The sequence below is a fragment of the Dasypus novemcinctus genome, chromosome 12 (assembly GCF_030445035.2).
Source record: "Dasypus novemcinctus isolate mDasNov1 chromosome 12, mDasNov1.1.hap2, whole genome shotgun sequence".
Lineage (NCBI taxonomy): Eukaryota > Metazoa > Chordata > Mammalia > Cingulata > Dasypodidae > Dasypus > Dasypus novemcinctus.
Window position 1 is genome coordinate 107,105,815 of NC_080684.1, and position 22,138 is coordinate 107,127,952.

General features: G+C 70.0%; 1 protein-coding gene across 1 annotated transcript in view; it reads right to left on the bottom strand.

Annotated features, from left to right (window-relative positions):
* WNT7B (Wnt family member 7B) overlaps positions 1-17,677 on the bottom strand; it is a 49,477-nt gene extending 31,800 nt beyond the window's left edge. Inside the window, exon 1 of the mRNA XM_058308931.1 lies at positions 17,497-17,677. Coding sequence (XP_058164914.1) covers positions 17,497-17,567 — 71 coding nt within the window. The 5' untranslated portion in view covers positions 17,568-17,677. The remainder of the gene's footprint in view (positions 1-17,496) is intronic.
* Between the last annotated feature and the right edge of the window lie 4,461 nt (positions 17,678-22,138).

A 22,138-nucleotide genomic window follows, 5' to 3' on the forward strand; every position in this document is an offset into this window, starting at 1 on the left:
GGGTGGGAAGGTAAGCCACCGGTACTCTCAGCAAGGTGCCTCACGGGGTGGGCCTGGCTCTCACCCCAAAGTAGGAAAAAAATCCCCTGCCCAGGTGCCTGCCCAGGTGTCCCAGGAGAGGCCCTAAGCAGCCGGGCGCACAGAGGCTGGGCGGGGGCCTGTGCGTGCCAGTGTCTGGCTTTTTCCATGGAGATTTCTGCCCTGGGCTCATCCCCCTGTGCTGTTTCGGGGCCCCAGGACACAGGCAAGGGGACACGAGGAGCGGGCAAAGCTGAAAATCAGGAACCTTCCCTGGCACCTGTGCAGCCCACAAAGGACGCTGCAAGGAGCAGGGGCGTCGGGCCCTGCTGACGGGACGCTCCGCGGGCCCCCGGGGCCTGCCGCCTGGGCCCTCCCGGCTCCGACCAGAGGCGGCGAGCAGCGGAAGCCAGCGAGGCTTCCTGGCACGGGGTTCGAGCCAGCACCGGGCGAGGGGGCACTGCTGGGTGCTGGAAAGGTCTTTGTACAGGCAGAGGGGCTCAAGGGGGGCGGGGTTGCCTGCAGGGGTTCCAGTGGCGGGGAGAGGACACCCAGGCCCTCCAACCACGGCCAGGTGACAGATGGGAGCAGAAGTGACCAAGAGGTCCACACTGCCGGGGCACTAGCAGGATCCAGGCTACGCCTAGCAGGCTCGGGGGCAGTGGTCAGGAAAGGGGGTGCTCATCGACCCAGCTCTGCCTCTCCCTAGATGTGACCTCAGGCAAGGTTCTTGAGCTCTCTGTGCCTCAGTTTCCTCATCCGTAAAGTGGGAGCAATAACAGCCCTGACACCTGACAGCGCCCCTGGGAGGGGCCCAGCGGGCCGTCACCGACGCTGACAGGCATCAAACCTCAAGGCGCGGGAAGCGGCTGCGGCTCCATCAGGTGGGCTCCCGTCTACCACATGGGGGGCCCTGGGTTTGCGTCCCGTCTACCTCCTCGTGAAGGCAGGCTCGCCCGCACGCGGTGGAGAGCTAACGCAGCAAGATGATGCAACGAAGGGAGACAAGCAGACACAGAAAAAGAGAGCGGACAGCAAGCAGGCCACAAGGGGGGGATAAATAAATAAATCTAAAAAAAACAAAACCCGCCAGGTGTGAGCTGGGGTCCCACTTTGACCCTCGTTCACTTGACGACACAGCCTCTGAACCCCAGGGCCCAGCCCTGTCTCCTGGGGAGACCAACACTTCACCCGGCAATTCTGCAGCCAGTCAGCGCCCCCCAGCACGGCCCCTGGGAGCCGGCCCTGCCCTGGCCCACCTGAGAAGCCACCTCTCTTGGGACATAGACTGACCTTGGGGGCGGCCATCCCCGGCGGGGGTCCGGGAGGAGGAGGCAGCCTGACTTGGCCACGCCTGCAGGGGCTTCCCAGGCCAGGGGCCGAGCCTCGGCTCCACAGCCCCCCAGCGCCCCCAGCGCCTGCTCCAGCGCCTGGCGGGGGGGGGGGGGGGACCCTCGGGGGAATGGAGCCGATGAGCGAGTGAGAGGACGGGTGAGCTCGTGAACGGTGGAGACAACTCAGACCCAGTAGTTGCTGAGGGGGAGCAGGGACTCCCGTGGGGAGAAGAGGACAAGGCCACTGGGGACACCCCGTGGGGGCTGCTGGGGGGCCCTGCCTCCACTTAAGCCGCAGGTGCTCCATCAATAAAACCAGGGTCACTGCCATTCACAGAAGGCTGAGAAAGTGACAAGTGTCCATGGAGGCTAAGACTTCAAGCCCTGAGTGTGGGGCTGGCAAGGAGAGGGGGACCGTGGGGTAAAGCTCCCCAAAGCCCCTCCCGCACAGGGCAGCGACTCCCACCGGCACGGGGACACGGCCGGGGCTTCCTGTTTAAAGAGCCGAGAGAAATGGCGTCACCTGCCCACCCCTGCTCCGAACAGCCTCGCGGCCCCAGGGGAGCCGGGCGCTGCCTGCCTCCGTCCACAAGGCCGTGTGTCCCACGGGGCTCCGGGAGCCGGGCCCCCTTGCTGGGGCGCCCCCGCCGCCCCAACCGCAGAAGCGCGGGCACATTGCCGCGGCGGCACTCGTTCCCAGGAGCTGGCGGCTCCGCCGGGGACTGCGGGGACGTCTGCGCCCCTCTGATGGGTCAGGAGGGACCCTGTCCACCCCCAGGTAGGCGCACTGCCTGGGAAGGGCAGCGGGGACGACGAAGCGCTCCCGTGGGCAGCCCCCCACCCTGCGTTCAGCCACCCCGCAGGCCCCACCACGGCTTGGCCAGGTTGGGGGGTCACAAGACCCCCGAGCAAAGCCTCTGACCACTGGACAGACGACGGCACACACGAGGCTCCGCTCCCCACACCCCGCTGCACCTCTGCCCCCACTGCCTCCTCCAAACCTCCCCCGTGCCCCCCACTGCGTGTGGGGACGCCCCCTTTTCCCCCCGGGGGGCCCCAGGCCCCCGCCCTCGACCCCTCTCGCTTCGCCCAAAGCCCTGTGGGGCAGGGTCGGCTGGCCCCCACCACGGCAGACTCCCCAGGGCAGGGGTCCCCAGGGTTGCCCAGCGCCCAGCTGGACGCTCAGTCGGCTGCAATGGCCTTGACCGTGAGCACCCGGTGTCCAGGGTCTCCCCGGGGAGCTGGCCGCCCCAGCGCCTCCAGCCCGCGCGCCTGCCCGGGGCGCTTTGTCGTTCCTCCCTCCAGCATCCTCGGGCAAAGCATTTGAAGAATGTTCTAATTATCTGCGAAGGGCCGGAGGCGGCCGGCCGGGCCACTCATCCAGGAAGTAACTTGCAAATACGAGAGGGCAGCGCCCACGCCCACCCGTGCCCGGCCCCGGCCGCTCCCTCTGCGGGGCAGGGGTGGTACCGGAACTTCCAGCCACAGGTGGGCCAGAGCAGGCTTATCTCGGGCTCCAGAGCCGGGAGGCCCGGGGGGCAGCGGGGGCAGCGGCTAGAGGTGGGCTCGGGGTCCCTGTTGGTCAAACAGGGAGGAGAACGTGGTGGGTCCCGGCCTGGAGCCCCACGCAGTCCCTGTGCCGGAGCCAGCTGCAGGGGGGCCGAGCCACCCCCTGCCCCAGGAGAGGGCAACCCTCGCCCTGTCCCAGGGGCCTGGCTGATCCCCATTTGCTCTGGGCTCAGAGAAGACCCAAGAGGCCTCCCTTGGCCCCGGCGTAAGGGGTGGAACAGCAGGAAGGGAAGAGGGTGGCTCAGAACCCTAAGAGGCCGATGCAAAGGGCGGGGGGCTCTGGGGCCCTGCCCTGCCTCCTGCCCTCCTTGAACGGCCCTCACCCCTGCCCTCTGCCAGGGCAGCGGGAACACGGGGTGCAAGCGGCGTCCCTTCCCCAGCCCCAGCAGTCGGCAGGCCTCAGTTCCCACATCTGGACATCGGGGGCCTCCTTGGACAGATGTTCCCCCACCCTCGCTGTACAGGAAGAACCTGGAACCCTGGTGGGGTGGGGTGGAGGGCAGGCCGCAGCCGTCCCCCGACCAGGGGGAGGACAGGCCGGAAGGACCGCCCTTCCTGGGTGGCGCCCACCCCTACCGCAGCCCTTCAGGGATGAGCAGGTGTCGCTGGCCGCCTGGCCCCCAGCCCGGGCTAGGAGCCCAGAGGAGCGGGGTGGTGGGCGCGAAAGGGGGAGAGGGTCTTTGCACAGACAGAGCAAAGGCCCGAGGCAGGGACGGCCTTGGAGAAGCGGGGGGCCGACCCCCAGGGCCGGCGAGGAGGCTGCCCCACCCTGGCCTCAGTTTCCCTTCGGCGGGTAGCGTGGGGCTGAGGCGACAGTCCAGGCACCTGCAGCAGCAGCCTCAAGAGGGTGGCCGGGGGTGCCGTGCTCCAGTTCTGCTCGGCCCCTCTGAGACTCAGTTTCCCCATCTGTCCGAGGAGGACAGGGTCTCCCGCGGGCTGGGTGCCGCCGAGACAGCCCCTCCGCCCGCGGCCCTGCCTGCGCGGTCTTTCCAGGCCACTGCCCCGCTCCGCTCCCTGCCCGCAGTGTTCCCGGGGAAGAGAGCGCAGCGTCCGCGCTCCCCACATAGCTGGCATTCCTGGCCTGGCATCCGGGACCCCTCCCTGCAGAGACACCGGGCTGTGGGCAGGAGGCCCGGGCAGGGCTGGGGCCTCAGGGGTGGGCAAGCCAGGGGCAGGGGGCCCGGCTCGGCACCCAGCGGCCCAGGGAGCCCGTGGGCCAGGGGGCTCAAGGGGCGCACAGGGCTCATCCAGCCCCGCGTGGCTGAACTCAGAACCGCACACAGTCACCCCCAAACCCCAGGGCACTGACGCTCACCCCGGGAAACTTCCAGGTCCGGGTGGGCACTGGGGGCCGCTGTGCCACGCTGGGTTAGGGCACACGGGACCAGCTCTTCCCCCTCCAGGGTCACCCCTCCCTCTACTAAGCAAGATGCCAGGCCCGGCACCGGCCGCCTCCTCCAGGAAGTCCTCAGGGCCTCTTCTCCGTTCTCCCCCTCCCTGCTCTCCAGGCAGGTTCCATCTGCAGGGGCCCCGAGGAGCAGTTGGGGGCCAAAGCCCGGTAGTCCCTGTCTGGCCAGGGCGTCCACTCCCTGCAGCCCCCGCCGTGCCCCAGACCTCCCAGGAGGCAGCCGCCCACAGGCTCCCACCACCGCCCTCGCTCCCCAGTCGGGGCCCTGCCACCCGAGGGGCATGGCGAGCTGGGGTCTGAGCAGGGGCGAGACCCCCAGCGGCAGCCTCATCCCCGACACCCCAGACCTGTTAGGTGGTGCGGGGGCACCTCACAGGCCTGGGTGGGGGCCAGCTCGGCCGGGATGCCAGCCCGAAACCTCAGGACAGACAGATGAACGGCAGGTGGGACGGGTGGGCGGAGGCTGGCAGGCCCCGCTGGCCTGGGGCCAGGCTGGGCGTCTGGGTGCCTCGTGGCACAGCCAGTGCCTCAGCCTCCCCTCCACTCCGGCCACAGTGGACAGCGAGGCTGCCCCTCCAAGCTGACCGCGAGCCGGCCACAGGCCTGGCCCGGGTGTCCTGGGCGGTCCCCTCCTAACCCAACAGAATCAAGTCGTCCCCCGGAGACAGGGCCCGCCTGGGTCCCGGGATGCCTCAGCGGAGCATGGACGCCAGGGGGCCCAGCCCACCCCCGCCAGGCTCGGCCCAGTTCTGTGACCCTGCCCTCAGTTCCCACAAGGCCTGGGGCCTCCTCCGGGGCCTCCCACACTGCCCACCTTGCTTTCTAAGCAGCCCACTGCCCCCCAGCTGCTCCCTCAGCTAATCCCTGGGCTCCCATGACCCCCCAGCTGCTCTGCCCAACAGCCTCGGCTTGGATGCCTTGTGGGACGGGGAGCTCACTCCCCCTAGAGAAAGCCCCCTGTGTCCTGGCCAGCCTGGCTGTGCTGACCGGAGAGCCAGCACCTGCAGCACCCACCACCGACCGCGTCTTCCTGGTGGCCAGCCCCTCGCCGGGCTCCGTTGCTCCCATTCTCCAGATCAGGCTCCCAGAGGAGCAGCGTCTTGTCTCAGGCCAGACAAGGTGGTAGCTGGGAAGCAGAGCCGAGAGCAGGACAGGCTCCCCGCGTCCGGGCTCGGTCCCCAGGCCCGTCCACTCCCTCCCCACCCCTCCCCGGCCAGCTGCCCCTCACCCCTGCCTTCCCCTCCCCTGCAGGAATGCCTTCCCCCGAGCCAGGGAGGGGAAGCCAGGGTCGTCGGCAAATCCCGGCTCTCCCCACCCTGGAACTCCGCCCTTTGGGAGCGGCTCCAAGCAGGTGGCGAGCCTGCTCTCTGGGGCAGCAGCTAGACAACCAGGAGGACTTCCCTGCAGCCAGAGCCCTCACCCTGCTGCACCCACCTCCCTCCTAAAGATGCCAGAAAGGAAAGAAAGGACCACGAGGCAGGGCTCGCACCCACAGCCCAGGCGGGTGCCGCAGCCGGAGGGTCCCCTGCTGGGTCACACGCTGGCCGGGCAGGTGCTGAGGGGGAGGCAGGTAGCCGGCAGCCCTCCCCCCGCCTCTCCCCCAGTGCTGGCCCCGGCAGCCCGCCCCGGTCACCTCCAGCCAGTGTCCCTGGGCCCCCGGCACTGTGTGATGGGGGAGGGGTGGGCTGCGGCAGGGTGGGCTGGGGGCCGGGGCCGCTCACCCCCGTCCAGCGCTCCCCCCACGACACCAGCCTGCCCGGCCGGCCCCAGTCCCCCAGCCCCGAGAGGCGGCCCCCGACCCCTGACCCCCCCAAGCACCCACCCCAGGCAGCCACCCCAGGCCCGAGGAGCCTGAGCACCAGCAGGCTGCCGCCCCTCGGGGCAGGACCTGGGGAGACGCCCCCGAGAGCGGGCAGACGGGCCCACAGGCGGGCCCCAGGAAGATGGGGACACCTGGCCCCTTCCAGAGGGGGTGTGCCGGCAACACCTGGAAATTCCCAGCGCTGCCGCCAACGGTGAAGTCACCCCAGGAAGACCGAGTCAGGAGTGCCCGGAAGGCGTCCAGCCCCCAGCCCAGCCCCTCCCCCGGGCCCCGGGGGCCTCTGCCTCCTCCCGGGGTGGGGGCTGCCCGGGTCAGGGCCCCGCGCTAGGCCCAGGCTCGCGAGGGCCCTGCTGGGCAGCGGCTGAGTGGGCCGTGCAGGAGTGGGGGGGCACCGCTGTCAACCCACATGCACACCCCCCCAGGAAGCGCCCCCCCGGGGAGCTCAACCCCCCAGGAGTTCACCACCCACCCCGGGGAGCTCCCCCCGCCCCCGAGCTCCCCCCACCCGGGGAGTTCAACCCCTGGGGAGTTCACCCCCCGGGAGACTCCCCCCGTAGCTTCCCCCCCACTCCAGGAGCTCCCCCCCCCAGAGCTCCCCCCCAGGGAGATCACCCCCCTTGGGAAGCTCACCTACCCCACACCCCCCACCCCCTACACACATACCCCCCCATCCCAGCCACCCTCCGGGATGAAACCACCCCCCCCTCAGGCCCCCCAGCCTCCACCTCCCCGCCCTCTACCCTGTTCCCAGCTGGTCTCACGAAATCTCAAGACATGACTGAAAATCTCCCAGAGGCGCACCCGGGGCAGCTGCCCCTGCCACCCACCCCCGCATCCCCCCCCACCCCGCCCCCCACTCTCACCGCCTGCTCCCCACTCCCAGGTCCCCTGCCTGCCATGTCCCCGTCAGACGCCCCCACCTTGGTGCAGGCTGGTGGGCCAGCAGGACCGCCCGTCCCTTCCCTCCCGCTGGCAGAGGGTCTCCCTGCGCAGCCTGCCTGGGCGCCCTCGCTGCTGCTGTGGGGCCACAGGGCTCTGTACAGATGGGTGGGTGGGATGGGGAGGGGGAGGGGTGTGGGGGAGGGGAGGGAAGGGGCTTGCCGGCTGCCAGGAACCTGGTCCCAAGGGCCTGCCCTCCCCCGCCGCGTACGCGGGCACAGCCAGCCCCGGCCCTGGGCCCCGGTGCGCAGTGGGCGCTGTCCCTGGGAAGAGCAAGCTCAGAGCAGCGGGGAGGCAGGGCTGTGGGGTGCCCCGCGAGAGCAGCAGGGCCCAGGTGGGGCACTGAGGCCTGGCGAGGGGGACGACCGGGGTGGCCCCACGTCCTGGATCGGCCGGCGCTGGGTCCAGGCTGCCCCGCCCGTGCCCCCCGCAGAGCTCTCGGCCACCCGCCTGGGCCGCCCTCTCCCCCAGCTCGAGGTGGCCCCAGCGCTCCCGGGCCTGGTCCCAGCAGGCAGGGCCGGGCCGGGGTCCCAGGGCCTCTCGCTCCCCCACACCCACCGAAACTTGGAGGCGCCCTGACGCCTTGAGCCTGCTCTCGACACGGCCTGGGGACTCTGGGTCAGCAGACACTTCCCGCCTGCCGGACTGACCGGCTTCTCAGCCCAGGTCAGATCACAGCAAGGCCAAGGGCGGGAGGGCGAGCCCCATCGGCCAGAGGTGCCAGGCGGCCCCGGGCTGCCCTCCGGGCTCATCGGGCCTCACCAGCCCCGGCTGCCTGCGCGGACCTTGGCCCCTCCCCTGCCCTGACAGCGGGGAGGAGAGGGACGCAGGCGCGCACCTCCGGGCACAGGGGTCCAGCCTCCCAGGAGGGCAGGGGGGTGGACAGTGCGCGGGAAGGACCCCGCTGTTCCAAAGGGCTTTTCCGTGTGCTTTGCCACTTGCTCTGCGCCCAAGGCTGTTGCTCTGGGCCCCTCCACGCCCGCCCTCGACACCCCGGGTGCACCGACAGCCAGTGCAGGGAGAGCAGCAGAGACCCCCGACCGGGACCCCAGGCTCCTTCCCTCCGCAGCTCCAGCTGGGTGCACTGGAGGACCTCGAGCTCAGGGGGCTTGAGAAGGGGCAGGAGCGTGGGGTGGGAGCCCCGTGGAGGGGGCGTTCCAACAAGGGCCCGAGGCAAGGGCCCGAGGCCCGCAGGTGCCTGCAGGGACAGGACCCGGGGTGGGGGCCGGGGGTGGGGGCCGGGGGCTGCTGGCCACCTGGGGCCAGGGCCCTGCTCCGGGTGCTTGCGGGCTGCAGGGGCTGCGGCTCTCTGAGCCTCAGCCCCTCGAGGCCAGGATTGGGGCACCCCGGCAGCCCCCCCCTGCTGTGGACTGGGGCTGGGGGAGGGGTGGGGTTGGGGCCAGGCGTTCCGGGTCCAGGTCTGTGGGTGGCTTCTCGGGGTGCCAGCTTCCTCGTCCAGGGAATGGGTCAGCCACATCATGGGGCTGCCCCCACCCGGGGGTCCCTCACCCTCCTTCATCCGCTTGAACCCCTCCCTGGCCAGGGAGCTCACTGCCTTGCCGCCACCGCCGCCCCGGCCTTGGGGACCGCGCTCGCGGGGTGGGACTCAGGATGGGGCAGCGGGGGGCCTGGGAGACAGTGAAGGAGAGCAAGGAGCGCAGTGCACCTGTGCCCACCCCCACCCGGCCAGCCGGCCCCAGGGGAGGCCCCCAGCCCCACGCCGGGGAAGGAGGACAAACGGCGGTTTTGTCCTTGGCCAGCGGGCGGCCCAGGCCACACAATGACCCTTTCATCAGGCTGAGGGAGCCCTCGGCCGGGCCGGGGTTTCATCTGACAAGGGAGGGCCCCGGCCTGCCGGCCCCTCGGGGGTGGTGGGGGCCGAGCCCTGCCCAAGCCGGACCCGGGGCCACGCAGAGCGGGGGTCGGGGACCCGGCCGGAGCCCCCCACCTCCCAAAGCGGGAGAGAGGCCCCGAGAGGTCAGGCGATCCCCGGAGCCCGCACGCGGGGGCCCCTGTTCCCGGTACCCTCAAAGCCCGGCTGACGGGGGGCCTGCGGCCGTGCCCTGCCGGGCCACCACCACCCACAGGTGCTGCCCAGGACGGCCAGAGGGCGGGACCCGGGTCCAGGCCCAGCAGGCGCCCCGGGCCTCCCACCTGCCTCCCAGGGCTGGCGCGGGCTCAGGGGTGGGCCTGGGTGCCCGGTTAGGCAGAGGGGCCCAGGAAGCTGCACGGACGAGGGAGCGGGAAACACGGACGGGCGCATCCAAATCACCCCCTTCGCGGCCTGCCCCTCCCCCCGAAACACCTCCTGGCGTTGCCTCGACCGCCCTGAGGACCCCCGAGACCCGGGGTTCCCCGCCTGCTGGACCACCCATAGGGAGCATTTCCTCCCAGGGGCAGCGGCCAAGCCACTCGGCCGGGGGAGGAGCGGAGCGTGGGAGGGCTGGGACCCTGGGCTCCCGGCCCGGCTCAGCTGCCAGCCAGCTGGGTGACCTCAAGGGCGGGCCTCCTCGCTGGACCCCGGCGTCCCGGCCTGCCCACCTCAGCAAGCTGCCGTGAGGCTCCCTCGGAGGAGCCCCGGAGGCAGGCGTGTGACAGTGACGGGTCCCCTCTGCCAGGGAGCTCCCCGCACTCGTGCCTAGTCCGTAATCTGGTCAACTTCCACCCATCCCTCGAAGCCCTGTCTAGGTGTTACCTCCTCCAGGAAGCCCTCCGAGATGCCCCTTCCTCCCAAATGCACAGCCCTGGAGCCCCTCTGTGTCGCCGCTGGCCAGCCCCCCATTCCTGAGAGCTGGGAAGGAACTCCCCCAGTGGGGCGCTGCCTGCGCCGTCACGCTGAGTTCTCAAAGCACCCCACGGAGGTCTGAGCGCCCTTCACCCCGCTTTCAGAGGAGACACCCAGGCAGGGTGGAGCGTATGCACAGCTGACCTGCAGGGGAGGTAGCTTGGTCCCAGGCGTTCTGGGTTTGGCCCCCTGAAAAGAAATGTCACCGTCCTCACCCCAGGACCGGTGAACGTGGCTGGTTTGGAATGAGGGTCATTTTGGGTGGGATTAGTTCCTTACAATAGGGTCAGAACTGGTGCAGGGCGAACCCTTAATCCGACACGTCCAGGGTCCTCGTGAGAAGTAGAGGGGACACACGGACAGACGCAGGTGAGAAGGCCAAGCCCGAGGACGACCGCCAAGACCAGCAGCAGCTGGAAAGAGGCCGGGAAGGACCCCCAAGCGTCCGGGCCCCCAGACCTGCGAGCTGCCGACTCCCTCCGGCCTGAAGCCTCCTGGTCAGGCTGCTTCACTAGAGCAGCGCAGGAAACTCAGACACCACGTGACCGATGAAGAGACCGAGGGCCAGAGAGGCCCTAGGCTTACCCCATACCTGAACAGATGCAGACCCTCCAGGCTGGGAACCGCTCGTCCCGGAGGTGACCTGTCGGTGCCTGCACCAGCGGCCCCATCCTGCTGCACACGGGCTGTGAGGCCGAGAGAGCGGGTCTGATTCAGCGCCCGCCCCGGGGGTCATGCCCACAGGGCTTCTGGGACTGCGGTTGGCACAACCAACAAAGCCACAGCAACGGAGCCGGGAAAGGGCCTGGCCTCGGCAGGGCAGTGGTGAGCGCGTCCCCGGCCCCCCACAGCCAGGTGGTCGGTGAGTAACGGCCCCGTCACCCATGACTCACTCGGCTCTCAGAGAGGCCTGAGAGGCTCGGGCCGGAAGACCTGGGGGGGTCGCCACGGCCAGCCCCCACATCTGACCAACGGGGCGAGGGAGGCCACGACCGGAAAGGACCTGCCCGGGACAGGAGCTCGGCCTGACCCTGGCCCGAAGCCTCGGCCGGGCCCCCGTGCCGGGCTGACGCAGCGCCACGGGCCCTCCCCCTGGCCGGCCGCCCCCACCTGCCCGCTCTTGGGCCCCCGCTGACCCCCACCGGCCCTGGGAGCTCTGCTCTGACAACAGAGGCGCAGAGGAGGGCTGGGCGGCCGAGCTCGGCGTCCAGCGGGCCCAGGGCCCTTCCAGGCCAGCACACCCGTCCAACCCGATCAGCAGCCGGGCTGAGCGCGCGTCTGGGATTCACTGCACCGGACAACGGCCCGGGACAGGGAACAGGGAGGGCAGCCGGGTGAAAGGGCCAGCATCCATTGTTCACCGCGTGTCTGTGACCAGAGCAATAGGACGCCTTCTGGAAAATTCTCTGGCACAGAAAGAAAGCTCCACCCAGGAGCCCTCCCATCAACCTGGCATCCTCAGCTCTCCTGGCTGACTCTTGCGAGCACCCTGACGCCCACCACAAAAGCCTCTCAGAGTTCTCAAAGCCCCTCCCACTGGCTGCCACACCTGAGTTCAGGTATTGGGCCGGAGACGCCCGAAACAGTATCCTCTTGCTGCACGTGCTTTTGCTCTCACTGCCGGGCCCTTCCCACCCACCGCACCCCTGCCAGACTCCCATCCACAGGGCCGGGGCCCCGAGAGACCCCTGGGGCCTCGCTCTCTCACCCCAGAACCTGTCCAAGGGGGTCTCTGCCCAGGAAAGGCTGCCCCCCGTGCACTGCTGCCCCAGGTAGGAAGGCCAGGCTGGACTAGCACCGGGCAGAGGGCGCTGAGGCCGACCCCAGCCCCAGCCCAGACGTCTACGGAGGCGGTGCCACCGGAGAACTGCGCCCCGAAGCTGGCTGTGCACTTCCTGGGCGGCCCCGGGGGCTCAGAGGGCAGGTCTGCCGGCCTGGAACGGGGCTCCCTTTGGGCTCCCCAGAGGAAAGTGTGGCGTGGACAGGGGCGCTGGCCCCACCTGCCAGAGGAGTGAGGGGGCATGGTCCCGGGGCCCCCCTCAACTGCGGCCTCAGCACCCCTCTCCCACCTGGGCCAGCTGCGGGACCCCTGTCGGCCTCAGCCTCTTGCCCCGCCCCCACCCTGGGCTCCGGGTTTCCCACCCCCCATGCTTCCCCTTTAACACTCAACCCCAGCCAGCCCACCCCAAAAACGACTTCCTGGGCAGCGTAGGTGCCCGAAGCCGAAGGCTGAGCTCGAGGCCGGCTTCCCGCGAGACGCGGACCTCTGGGCACCGGCCATGATGTTCCCAGGGCGGCCACGGCAAGCAGGACCCTCGGCCGCAGCTGCAGGGCCTGAGTCCCCTCCGGCCAGGCGGTCCCCACCCCACCCGCGCCCGGCCCGGCCCGGCCGCTCCCCCGCCCCGGGCCACGCCGCGGCAGCCGGCGGCCTGGAGCGCTCTCCTCTCCGCGCCGGGACCTTGTAATTATGTCCCACAGCCCGGGAAACCACGGGCCTCGCAGCATCTGGCTGCGGTGGCGAACTTTTGTTTCAAGATGCGCGACTATTTATAGCAGGGAAACTAGTAGGATAGTAATTTCCTAGGAGCTGGCGGAGAAATTGGCCGCGTCTCTATTAAAAGGGGGTGGGGGTGCGGCGACTTATTAGGACTGCGGCGGCGCGGGGGAGGGGCGGCGCGGGGCGCGGGAAGGCGGCGGCTGCCCCCTCTGGCCGCGTTAGGCGACCCCGGACGTGGCCCGCGTGTAAAGGAGGGGCAGGGGGAGGGGAGGGGAGCTGGCTCGGAGGTTTGATCAGTAGCATCCAGCTTCAACTCCCCCAAACGGCAGCTCCATAAATCAAACTTCTCTCTCAAATGGAGGCCAGCGCATATGCGTCCCATTAGGAATCAGGCGAAGCCACCGCTGCGCCAACGCACCCCTCGGCTCGCCGGGCCAGGCCGGCCCCTGCCCGGAGCTTCCCGGGCCCGGCAGGCACTGCCCCGGCTCCCTCCCGCCCCGCGCGCTCCCTCGCCCCGAACCTCGGGGGGCCCCCCGCGGCCCTGTGCGCACACGGCGCGCGCCCCTCGCCTCCAGGTGGGGAGTCGGGGGACCGGGGTCAGGCGTCGCAGCGCGACTGCAAGACGCGAGGAGCTGCAGCGACCTCGGGGCCACCTCGGCAGGGCGCAATGTGCACGTGTGTGCCGGTGCGCGCGTGGGGCAGCAGGCGTGCGGCTCTCCCGAGAGTGACCCGGCCGTGGGCAACGCGTGGGCTCCTATGGGGAGAGGTCCCCGCGCTGCCCCAGGATTCGGCTGGCGCGCGTGGGGCATCTCCGCGCCGCCGGCGCGCTCTCCTGCCCTGGCGCTCCGTGCGGACTGTCGCTGGCAGACGCGCTGCTCTTGGGCCACCCTTTCTCGGACCTCCAAGTCAGGACTTCCCACCGCCGCCGGCGCCCCCCAGGTGCTCGACCTCGGCGGCTTGGGCAGGTCGGGCGACCCAAAGGCCCCTGGCTCCCGCGCGCGCAGGGCGCCTCCCTCGTTTCCTGCGCGCCTCACTCCAGCGCTGCGGGCCGGGGTCCCCACCCGCCCACCCGCGCGCCGCCCGCGGCACTCACAGGTAGCTGCCGCTGGACAGGATGAGAAAGAGCTGCGGGCAATAGACGGAGAGGAGCGCGCGGCGCGGCGACAGCAGGAGCATGGTGGGCCGCGCGCCTGGCGGGCGCCCGGGCGAGCTGCGGCTGGGGTCCCCGCGACCCTCCCGGAGGCAGGGCGGTGGCGCGGGGCGCTAAGGGCCGGGGCGCGCGGGCGCGGGGGACGCCCGTGCCCCGTCGCCAGGGCTGCGCATCGCGCTGGGGCCCGGCCTGCGGCGAGCGCGGGGACTACAGTGCGGGCCGGGGACGGGGCAGGGGGCAGCGGGCCCGCCGCGGCCGCCGTCTGGCCCTCCGTCCGTGGGTCGGTCCGAGCCGGCTCTGTCGCTCGCTCTGGCTCACGTCTCCAAGCCTCCCGAGGCGCGCGGCTGCCATTGGACGGGCCGCCCCTACATCCGCCTCCTCCGCGGGCGGGTTTTTTAAAGGGGAGGCTGACCCGAGCGCGCGGCGGGAGCCGCCCCCGGGCTGGCACGAGCTGCCCGGGCCCGGGCCCCTCCCGCCGCCCCTCAGCGAGCCGCCCCCCTCCTGCCTGGCTCTGCGGGGTGCACCTGGGGGATGGGGGAGGCACCGCGGGGGGCACCGCTCACGGCGTGTGCTTCTCCTGCGAGCGCCTCTTTGGGCTGTGCTCGGCCACGCGTGCTCGTGTGTGCCTGCGTGTGCTGCGGCCGCGTAGGCGCCCAGGTGAGGCGCGGGGAGGGGCTGTGCCTGCACCCAGGTTTGGCGAGGTGGCCTGTGGCTCGCAGGCCCTTACCGCCCTGGCCGGCGCTGCACCCGTTGTCTGCAGGGTCCTGCCCTGGCCCCACCCGGAGGTCGGGCCCTGGCTCCCCCGTCTTGCTCCTTCCGCTCACCTTAGGGGTGCTGGTTGCAACCGGGCGTGGGGAAGGGGCAGATCCACGCCCACGTGACTTTAGGGCCAATCCTCCCTCTTCCAGTAATATTTTTTTAAGCTCCAGAAGCACAAGTTTAGGGCCCCACTTCCTGCGGTCTGCGGGACCTGGCTACCTAAGGACGTCCCTGTGTGTGCAGCGTAGACCCTGAAAATTGGAGTACAGGCACAAAGCAGGTAGAGGGCAAAAAAGGGCGAGCTCGCCCTGTGGCCCACACGGCCAGCGGGTGAATGGCCTTCCTAGCTCCCCAGTTGCCTTGGAGATTCATCCCAGCACCCACCCAGGAGGCGGGCGCTGCCTCCTCCACCTTCCTCCCTTTCACTGGGGGCTCTCAGCCCCTCTCCCTCTCCTAGCCCCAGAGGCAGGTCTGGGGCCAGACTGGTTCTTGATCTTGAACCACAGAAGAGCTCCTCCCTGCCCTGGCTTGGCTGGGGCTCGGGGGCTGCTCAGTCCAAAAAGCGCCCTCTGCAAGGAAGTGCAGCACCCCGAGGCTGCCTTGTTTTGAAACTGTTTAAAATCCAGGGTGCAGCTGTTCTTGCGGTCCCAGGCCCCCCAGCGCTGTGAGGGCTGGTGTGGCCGCTCCCCCCAGGGCTGTGAATGTGCAGCTGCCGCCAGGCAGAGGGCTGCGTGTGCCCGACGGCTGCATGCTCTACTGCGGCTATTCATGAACAGGCAGCGCCCCGGCTGGGCCCTGGGGGCTGGGGTCCCTCAGGATCCCCCCACTGCACGCAGGCTCTGACTTCCGTTGGCACTCGGATAATCCTCCCTTCCACCTCCTGGGATTCCGAGGCGCATTGGAATGCACTGCTGGAGGAGTCCCCAGGGTGTCTGCGGTGCCGAGACCTAGGGGAGGCTTGACTGGTGCCCATTGGTGTGTACTGGGAGGGCCCCTGTGGCAAAGCCTCCCACCCCCTGCAACCCAGAACTAATCGCACAGTGCCAGGGCGTGGGGGGGCGGGGGTTACTGTTAGCCCCAGGCTTTCAAATGAGGGAATGAAAGCGCTCATCCGCCACCCACCGGGCAGGGGTGAAGAGCCCCTGACTCAGCCGCCAGGACCCCCTTCCTAATCCCCCGAGCTGCCAGCTCCTCTACCCCCTTAGGTCACTTCTGGGTCCAGCTGCCCCCTCCTTCCCCCCTTGTGCCGCTGAGATCGTTTGCAAAGAAAGCAGGGCCCGGCTGATCCCCTTAGCGCCCATAGGGGTGCAAGGGGGACCCTGTGTGCAGGCAGGAGCTGGGCCTTTGGGGAGGGGGCAGCTGAATCCCTCCTCCCCATCCACTTAGCAGACCCCAGAACGGGGCTTGGCTTTCCCAGCCGCAGCTGCACAGAGGCGTCTGGAAGCCGCTCTTTCCTCTTGAGTGTGCAGTTTAGGGGGCACGTCAGGGGCAGAGCCAGGGCCACGAAGAGAGGGAAGCTGGGACCCAGGGAGGTCCACTTACAGAGGCACGGGGAGCTCGGGAGGCAGCTGCCCACCGCCGCCGGCCGTGCTGACCTGGAGCCCGGGCTGGGCATGGACTTCTCCCGCTGCTGCCCAGGAGGGGGTAGTTCTCCAGTTCTTCCCACTCCAGCTCCCCCCGCTGGGAGGGTGGGGCTGCTTTCCCAGAACCCCTAGAGAAGGTGTGTTGTTAGGGAGAGGGGCCAGCCGTGGGGTCCCGAGCGGGCTCCAGTCGGAGCTCTGCTCCCACTGCAGACATGACACACAGCTCCCTGCCACCAGGTGCTAATCCCTGACACGGGTGAGCGCACAGGCACCTGATCCAGGGCGGCAGGAGGGAGAAGGCGGCAAGGCTGAGAACCAGGTGGCAGGGACAGTGTTCATCGGGGCTAGGGGTTCTTTTGGGGGTCCCAGGGCATGTCACTGCAGGGGTTACTTTAAAGTCCCTAACACAGTGGCCTCCCCATCCTGCCTCCGGCGCGCTCAGTACAACAGTCCTCGCCTCCGTAACAAAACAGCCAGGGACACAGACCCGCAAAAAACGGTGCCACCAGCCGCCCGCTGGCCGCCTGCCCCGACCTGCGGGGCTGAGCCAGGCCGCAGCTTCCAGGGCTGCTTCTGCAGCCCCCCGCCCCTCCCCGGCTCCTGGCCTCAGTTTCTCCATCTGGAAAACGGCTAGAGGGGAGAATGGAGGGAGGGGCGATGGACGCAGCGCCTCTCCGCGGCGCTTCTCCCTCTCGAGAGGAGCCGGCGGCTCCCGGCCCCGCACCCCGCAGGTGTGCTGGGGGCTCGGCCCTCTGCGGGAACCCGGCCTCTCTGCCGACCGCACAGTAGGCGCGCAGGGCGCGGCGTGGCCCGGATCCCCGCAGGGGCGAGGGGCGTGGGGCCGGCCCGGGGTGGTGGGCGCCCCGAGCGAGGTGCGCCGCCCACCCCGGCAGCCCCCCCGGGCCCCCACCCCCACCTCGAGCACGGCCGAGACAGCTTCTGTCTAAAGGAGATCGCGGCTCAACAGGTAAGGACTCGGCCGGCTTCAGGAATGTGGAAATACGACTCAGAACAGCTACGGCGGCGAGCAGGCGAGCGCGGCCCGCGCCAGGGGGAGCGCAGCGCGAGGGGCCGGGGCCGGGCGCGGGCGGGGGCGCGGGGCCCGGGGCGAGCCCGCGGCCCAGCCCGAGCCAGCCCGACGGGTTGTCAAGGGAATTTCAACACTTGCAGGTGATGGATAGGGACCGCGGGCCGCGGCGGGCGCCCGGGCCTGCGCGCTCGTGTCCGGGGCGCGCGCCCCCCTCCCCGCCCGCGGCGCCCCCCGACGCCCCCCGCCCCGCCGCGCCCTCCGCGCGGTCAGCGCTGGGCCCGGGCGCGGCGCCCGGCGCAGCCCGGGAGGAAGAGGCGCGTCCCTGCCCCGGGCCCGGAGCCCAAGCAGGTGAAGGCGCCGCCCGGCCGCGCCGCTACCCGCCGCCCGCCGCCCGCGCCCGCTCGGCCCCCCCGGCCCGGGCTGGGCGCCCCCCAGCCCCGGCGCCCCGCGGGCCTCGGCTGCGCGTCCGCGAGGCTGGCGCGGGGGTGCCCCACGCCGCCCGAGCCCGGAGCCCCGAGCGCCGCCCGCGCCCCCTCGCGTCTCCCGTCCTCGCGGGGTCGCCGGGCCCCCGGGTCGCCGCCCCCGGCCGCGGGGCCACTCACCCGAGCTTCACGTAGAGGACGCCAAAGCAGAGAAACACGTAGAAAATCCACTTGCGAAAGTTTCTGTGCATGATCCAGGGAGGGGGGCTGCGCCATAGACAGCGGCGGCCGGAGGGGACGCGCGGGCCGGGCGGGGCCCGGGGACTGCCGGGGACCGCGCTCAGCCGGCGCTGCGGCTCGGGCGGCCGGCGACGCGCGGGCGCTCGGCGCGCGCGGCCACCATGGTGATTCCGGGACCCCGCCGCCGCCGCGTGCGGCCGGAGAGTGACCCGGGCTGGGGGCGGCGACCGGGGAGCCGGGCCGAGCGAGCGCCGGGCCCTGCGAGCGCGGGCGGGGGTCCCGGGCGCGGCGGGCGGCGCTGCCTGCACTGGGCGCAGCCGCCTGGGGCCGGGCGCGCTTCGCCGAGCGCCGCGGCGGCCAATGTGTCCGCACTTGCCCGCCTCCCAGGTGACTCGCGCCGCGGCGGGCGAGCCGCGAGCGAGCGAGCGCGCCCCAGGTAGCAGGACCCGCCTCCCGCCCGCCCTCCTCGCTCGCCGCGCGCTCTCTCTCCGCCGCTCCCCGGCTCTGCCCTCCCTTTTCTCCTCCCTCCCCCGTGACACACAAACGCATCCACCTCCCGGGCCCCCCTCCCCAGGATCTCTCCCTTTGGATGGCCCTCCGGGGACTGGGCTGGGGGCGGGGGGAGAATTGGGTGCACGGGGGGCGGGGCGTGGGGACCGCGCGCCTGGAGAGAGACACCTGCGGAGGGGCCGGAGCTCCTCTGCGCTCGCAGGGTCGGGGGCTTGGGGGGAGGGGGGACGACCAGTACCGGTCGTGATGGCCTCTTGACTTCTAGTGGGGCGCAGACCACCCACGCCCCTCGCCATCTTCGGCCGCTCCCCCTCCTCCCAGCAATTATCCGCGTGGGGGCCTCCGGGGCCACACCCTCAGCCCTGGGTTTAATGCCTCCCAGCAGACCTCACCCAGAGCCCCCCTCCCCAGCACCCAGCGACCCCCGCCCACCAGCACCACTGACAGAGGAGGCCATCCCAGCCTGGGGACAGGGAAGGGGGACAGGCAGACCGGCCTGGCCAGAAGCAGGGGGATGGCTCGAATGACCTCCTGCAGAAGCTGTTCCACCAAGCGCCAGGAAGGGGGCGAGTGGAAGGGATACTAAGGGGGCTTCCCTGGCCCCAGGGGATGTCTCCCAGCCTGCCTTGACTCCACCACCAGGTCCCCTGGTCTGCGCGATCTCCCCTCGGCGCCAGCTCAGTGTTCGGCTCCGGCTCGGTGCTCGGCTCCCAGAGCGCGAGGTCACTTCGGCCGCCGTGCCCTGCGTGCCCCGAGCAGACCGGGCCTGGCTCAGTCCCGGGCAGTGGGCGCCCGGCGCTGCAGATCCCACTGCTCGGAAGCTCCTGCCCCGATGCAGCGGGCGGGTGACAGGTGGCCTGAGTGCCGCTCGGCCCGCTCCCCTCCGGTTCCGCGCGCTCGCAGTCTTGACCGCCTCAGAGCCGTGCTAGATGGGGGAGAGCGACAGACCCGGGGGGAGAGCGGGGAGTCCCAGAGGACGGCGGGGTGGGCGTGGGTGTGTGTGCGGGTAGGGGTGGGGGGCTTCTGGCCACGCCTGGTCCAGACTCGCCAAGCGCCCTCTGAGCTCGGCGCCCACCCGCCCCCATACCCTCCCCCCCAGGCCCTCCCGACCCCCTGCCCCTGATCCCCTCCTAATCCCTTCAAATCCCCTGAACTTTGCCAAGACCCGGGCCCGGGCCGTTCCTCGTCCCCTCGATCGGAGGGGGCCGGTGCAGCTGCGTGGAGCGGACGCGGGGGGCTCACAGATGAAAGGGACTGGAGATGCACGCAGGCAGGGAAACTGAGGCACAGGAAGAAGAGAAATGGCAACGGCGGCCCCGCCCCCACGCCCTCTGTGCACCAGCACCCAGATGTCGCCCTATTTGCGGGGGCGGGGGGCGGGGGGCGTGCTAAGCCCGGGGAACCAGGAGGTCTGGGCCGGGCCCCGGCGGCCCGAGGCGCTGGCGGAGCCCGGGGCGGGCCGGCGGGGGCTGGGGGAGCCGCGGGAGGCGCTGGCGCGCGGGCGGATGCTGCCACCCGGCGGCCACGCGGCGCGACGCTCGGGCGGAACTGCGGGCGCGCGCGGTGGAGGGGCGCGGGCGGCCGGGGCCTGGCCGGGGCGCGCGTGGCCAGACCCCGCGCTGCGAGGCGGGCGGTGCCCCCAGCCCCCGCGCGGGTCACCCCGCCCCGCCACCAGCCTCCGTCTCGGCGCCGTACACGGGCGCTGCGCCGGGAGCTGTCGAACCGGGTCGAGGCCTGAACCCCGAGGCGCCCCGGGGCGGCCTCTCCGCCTCCGCACCTCCGCGCCCGCCGCCGCCCCGGGCCGCAGCGACCCCTCCCCGCGCTGCTCCTGCGTCCCGAGGTCGGGCTGGTTTCCGACAGGTGAGGTGAAGGTTACTGCCGGCGGGAGGGAAGCCGCGGGTCTTTCACCGGTTCTGTGCCTCAGTTTCCCTGGGAGAGCCGGAGGAACAGCCGCGCTGCGACTCAAGGAAGGACGACGGCTTGGCCTCATGCTGCCCCCTGCCGGCCGCGGGAAGGAGGCGGCGCCGGGCGGAAGGTTCCGGCGGAACAAGTGTCCCGGGCCAGGGGCGAGGCCTGGCTCTGCCACCCACGCTCGCCCCAGCCTGGGCAAGTGCTTGCCGGGCAGGGTCCAGATTTTCACCTGCTCCTCAGGAGGGTCCCTGCATGACTCCAAGTTTGGGGGAGGTCTGGGGTGGGAAGAACTGGGTGAGCATTCCCTCCCTCCCACACACACCTAGGCGGCAGGTGGCTGTACCTGCGGCCCGTCCCCAGCCTGGCTCTTGGGCCATCTTTGGGCTCCGTGAAGCTGAACCTGGCCTAGGGAAGCAGCTGTACTCCTGCAGGGGCAGGTGACACAAAACCCCAGACCAGGCTCAGCTGCGATCAGGGAAGGGCTGGTGCAGCATGAGCTGCCCACCGTCCCAGGCCCCATCTTGCTGGCGCTCGGGCTGGTGCCAGGCTGGGTTCTGCTAAGGTCCAGTACAGACCTGGGCTGGGCTGCGGTCCCTGTGGGAAGGTGGGTCTGGTGGTCCCAGAGGGCAGATGTGGCAGGCAGTGTGCAAAAGTTGCAGACCCAAGACTGGGAATCCACCCAAAGAACTTTCTTACTGCAGGAAACTTCCAGAGACAGCAGGGACTTTGGTAGGTACACAGCAACTGGGGGTTTGTCGGGTGGGGTCCTCAGGAACAGACTGCTCCTGGGTGCAGGCTGGCCCAGGTCGCAACCACAGCCCCCCACTCTGGGCCTCTGCCGGCTCCATGCTTTGTTGATCCTGGCCTCTGGGAGGAGGGCAGGACTGCAGGGTGACGAGCACGGACCCTGGAGCCAGCTCTGACACTCCTTAGCTGTGTGAGCTTAGGAAAGCACCTGACCCTTTCAGCTAAATAGAGTTGTTGGGACACTGAAATGGATAACCCCTGTAAGACACTCAGGCAGTGTCCAAGCCATAGTGTACAAGCATGCAACTGTGACCTTGCCTTGTTTTTTTGTTTGTTTTTAAATTACAGGGTTTTTTTTTAAGATTTATTTATTTATTTCTCCCCACCCTGGTTGTCTGTTCTCTGTGTCTATTTGCTGCATCGTCTTCTTTGTCCGCTTCTGTTGTCAGCGGTATAGGAATCTGTGTTTCTTTTTGTTGTGTCATCTTGCTGCATCAGCTCTCCATGTGTGTGGCACCATTTCTGGGCAGGCTGCACTTTGTTTTGCGCTGGGCGGCTCTCCTTACGGGGCGCACTCCTTGCACGTGGTGCTCCCCTACACGGGGGACACCCTGCGTGGCACGGCACTCCTTGCGCGCATCAGCATTGCGCATGGGCCAGCTCCACACGGGTCGAGGAGGCCTGGGGTTTGAACCATGTGGTAGATGGACGCCCTAACCACTGGGCCAAATCTGCTTCCCTGGCCTTGCCTTGTTGACCCCATGGCTGAGTTTTGGCTCCTGAGCTTAGGGTGTCACTGGGCAAGATGAGCCCAGAGTCAGACCCCCCTGTCAGGCCATGTGTCCTCTCCCCTCCCCCACCAACTCCACATTTCCGAGGGCAGAGGGGAGCTGACCGTGGGGTGGGTGTGAGCATGAGGTGGCCTTAAGCAGGACGAATCCCCAATTGAATCAGTGAGGGGGGTCAGGAGCCTCTTGGGGGGCTCTACTTGGAGTGTAGGATGGGAGCCAAGGGAGCAGTTGAAGCCCACCTACACCGTAGGCCAACTGCAGTGGCCCCGGGACCCTCTCTTCCACTAAGCACCTGCCTCCATCTGGACTCTGCTTTCTTTGAGTTCGGAGGGCCTCCTGGAGGAGGTGGCCTGCATGGAGCTGAGCTTTGGAAGAGCATGATCCCTTTGGTGAAAGGTCAGGCTGCTCATTGTGGCTGGAGGGAAGGCTGTGAGTAGAGGCGGAACCTTGAATACCCTCCAAGAACCCTGGGCTTGACCTTGAGAGCAACAGGAGCATGGACAGGTTTCCAATTTAGTTTGTCCATGTTGGCTAAGCACCCTGCTGGCTGGCAGCTCCCAAGGCTAGGGCTGCATATGGCTTATGACTCAGCTCCACGTCCCCTGGTTCAGAGCAGGGGCTTG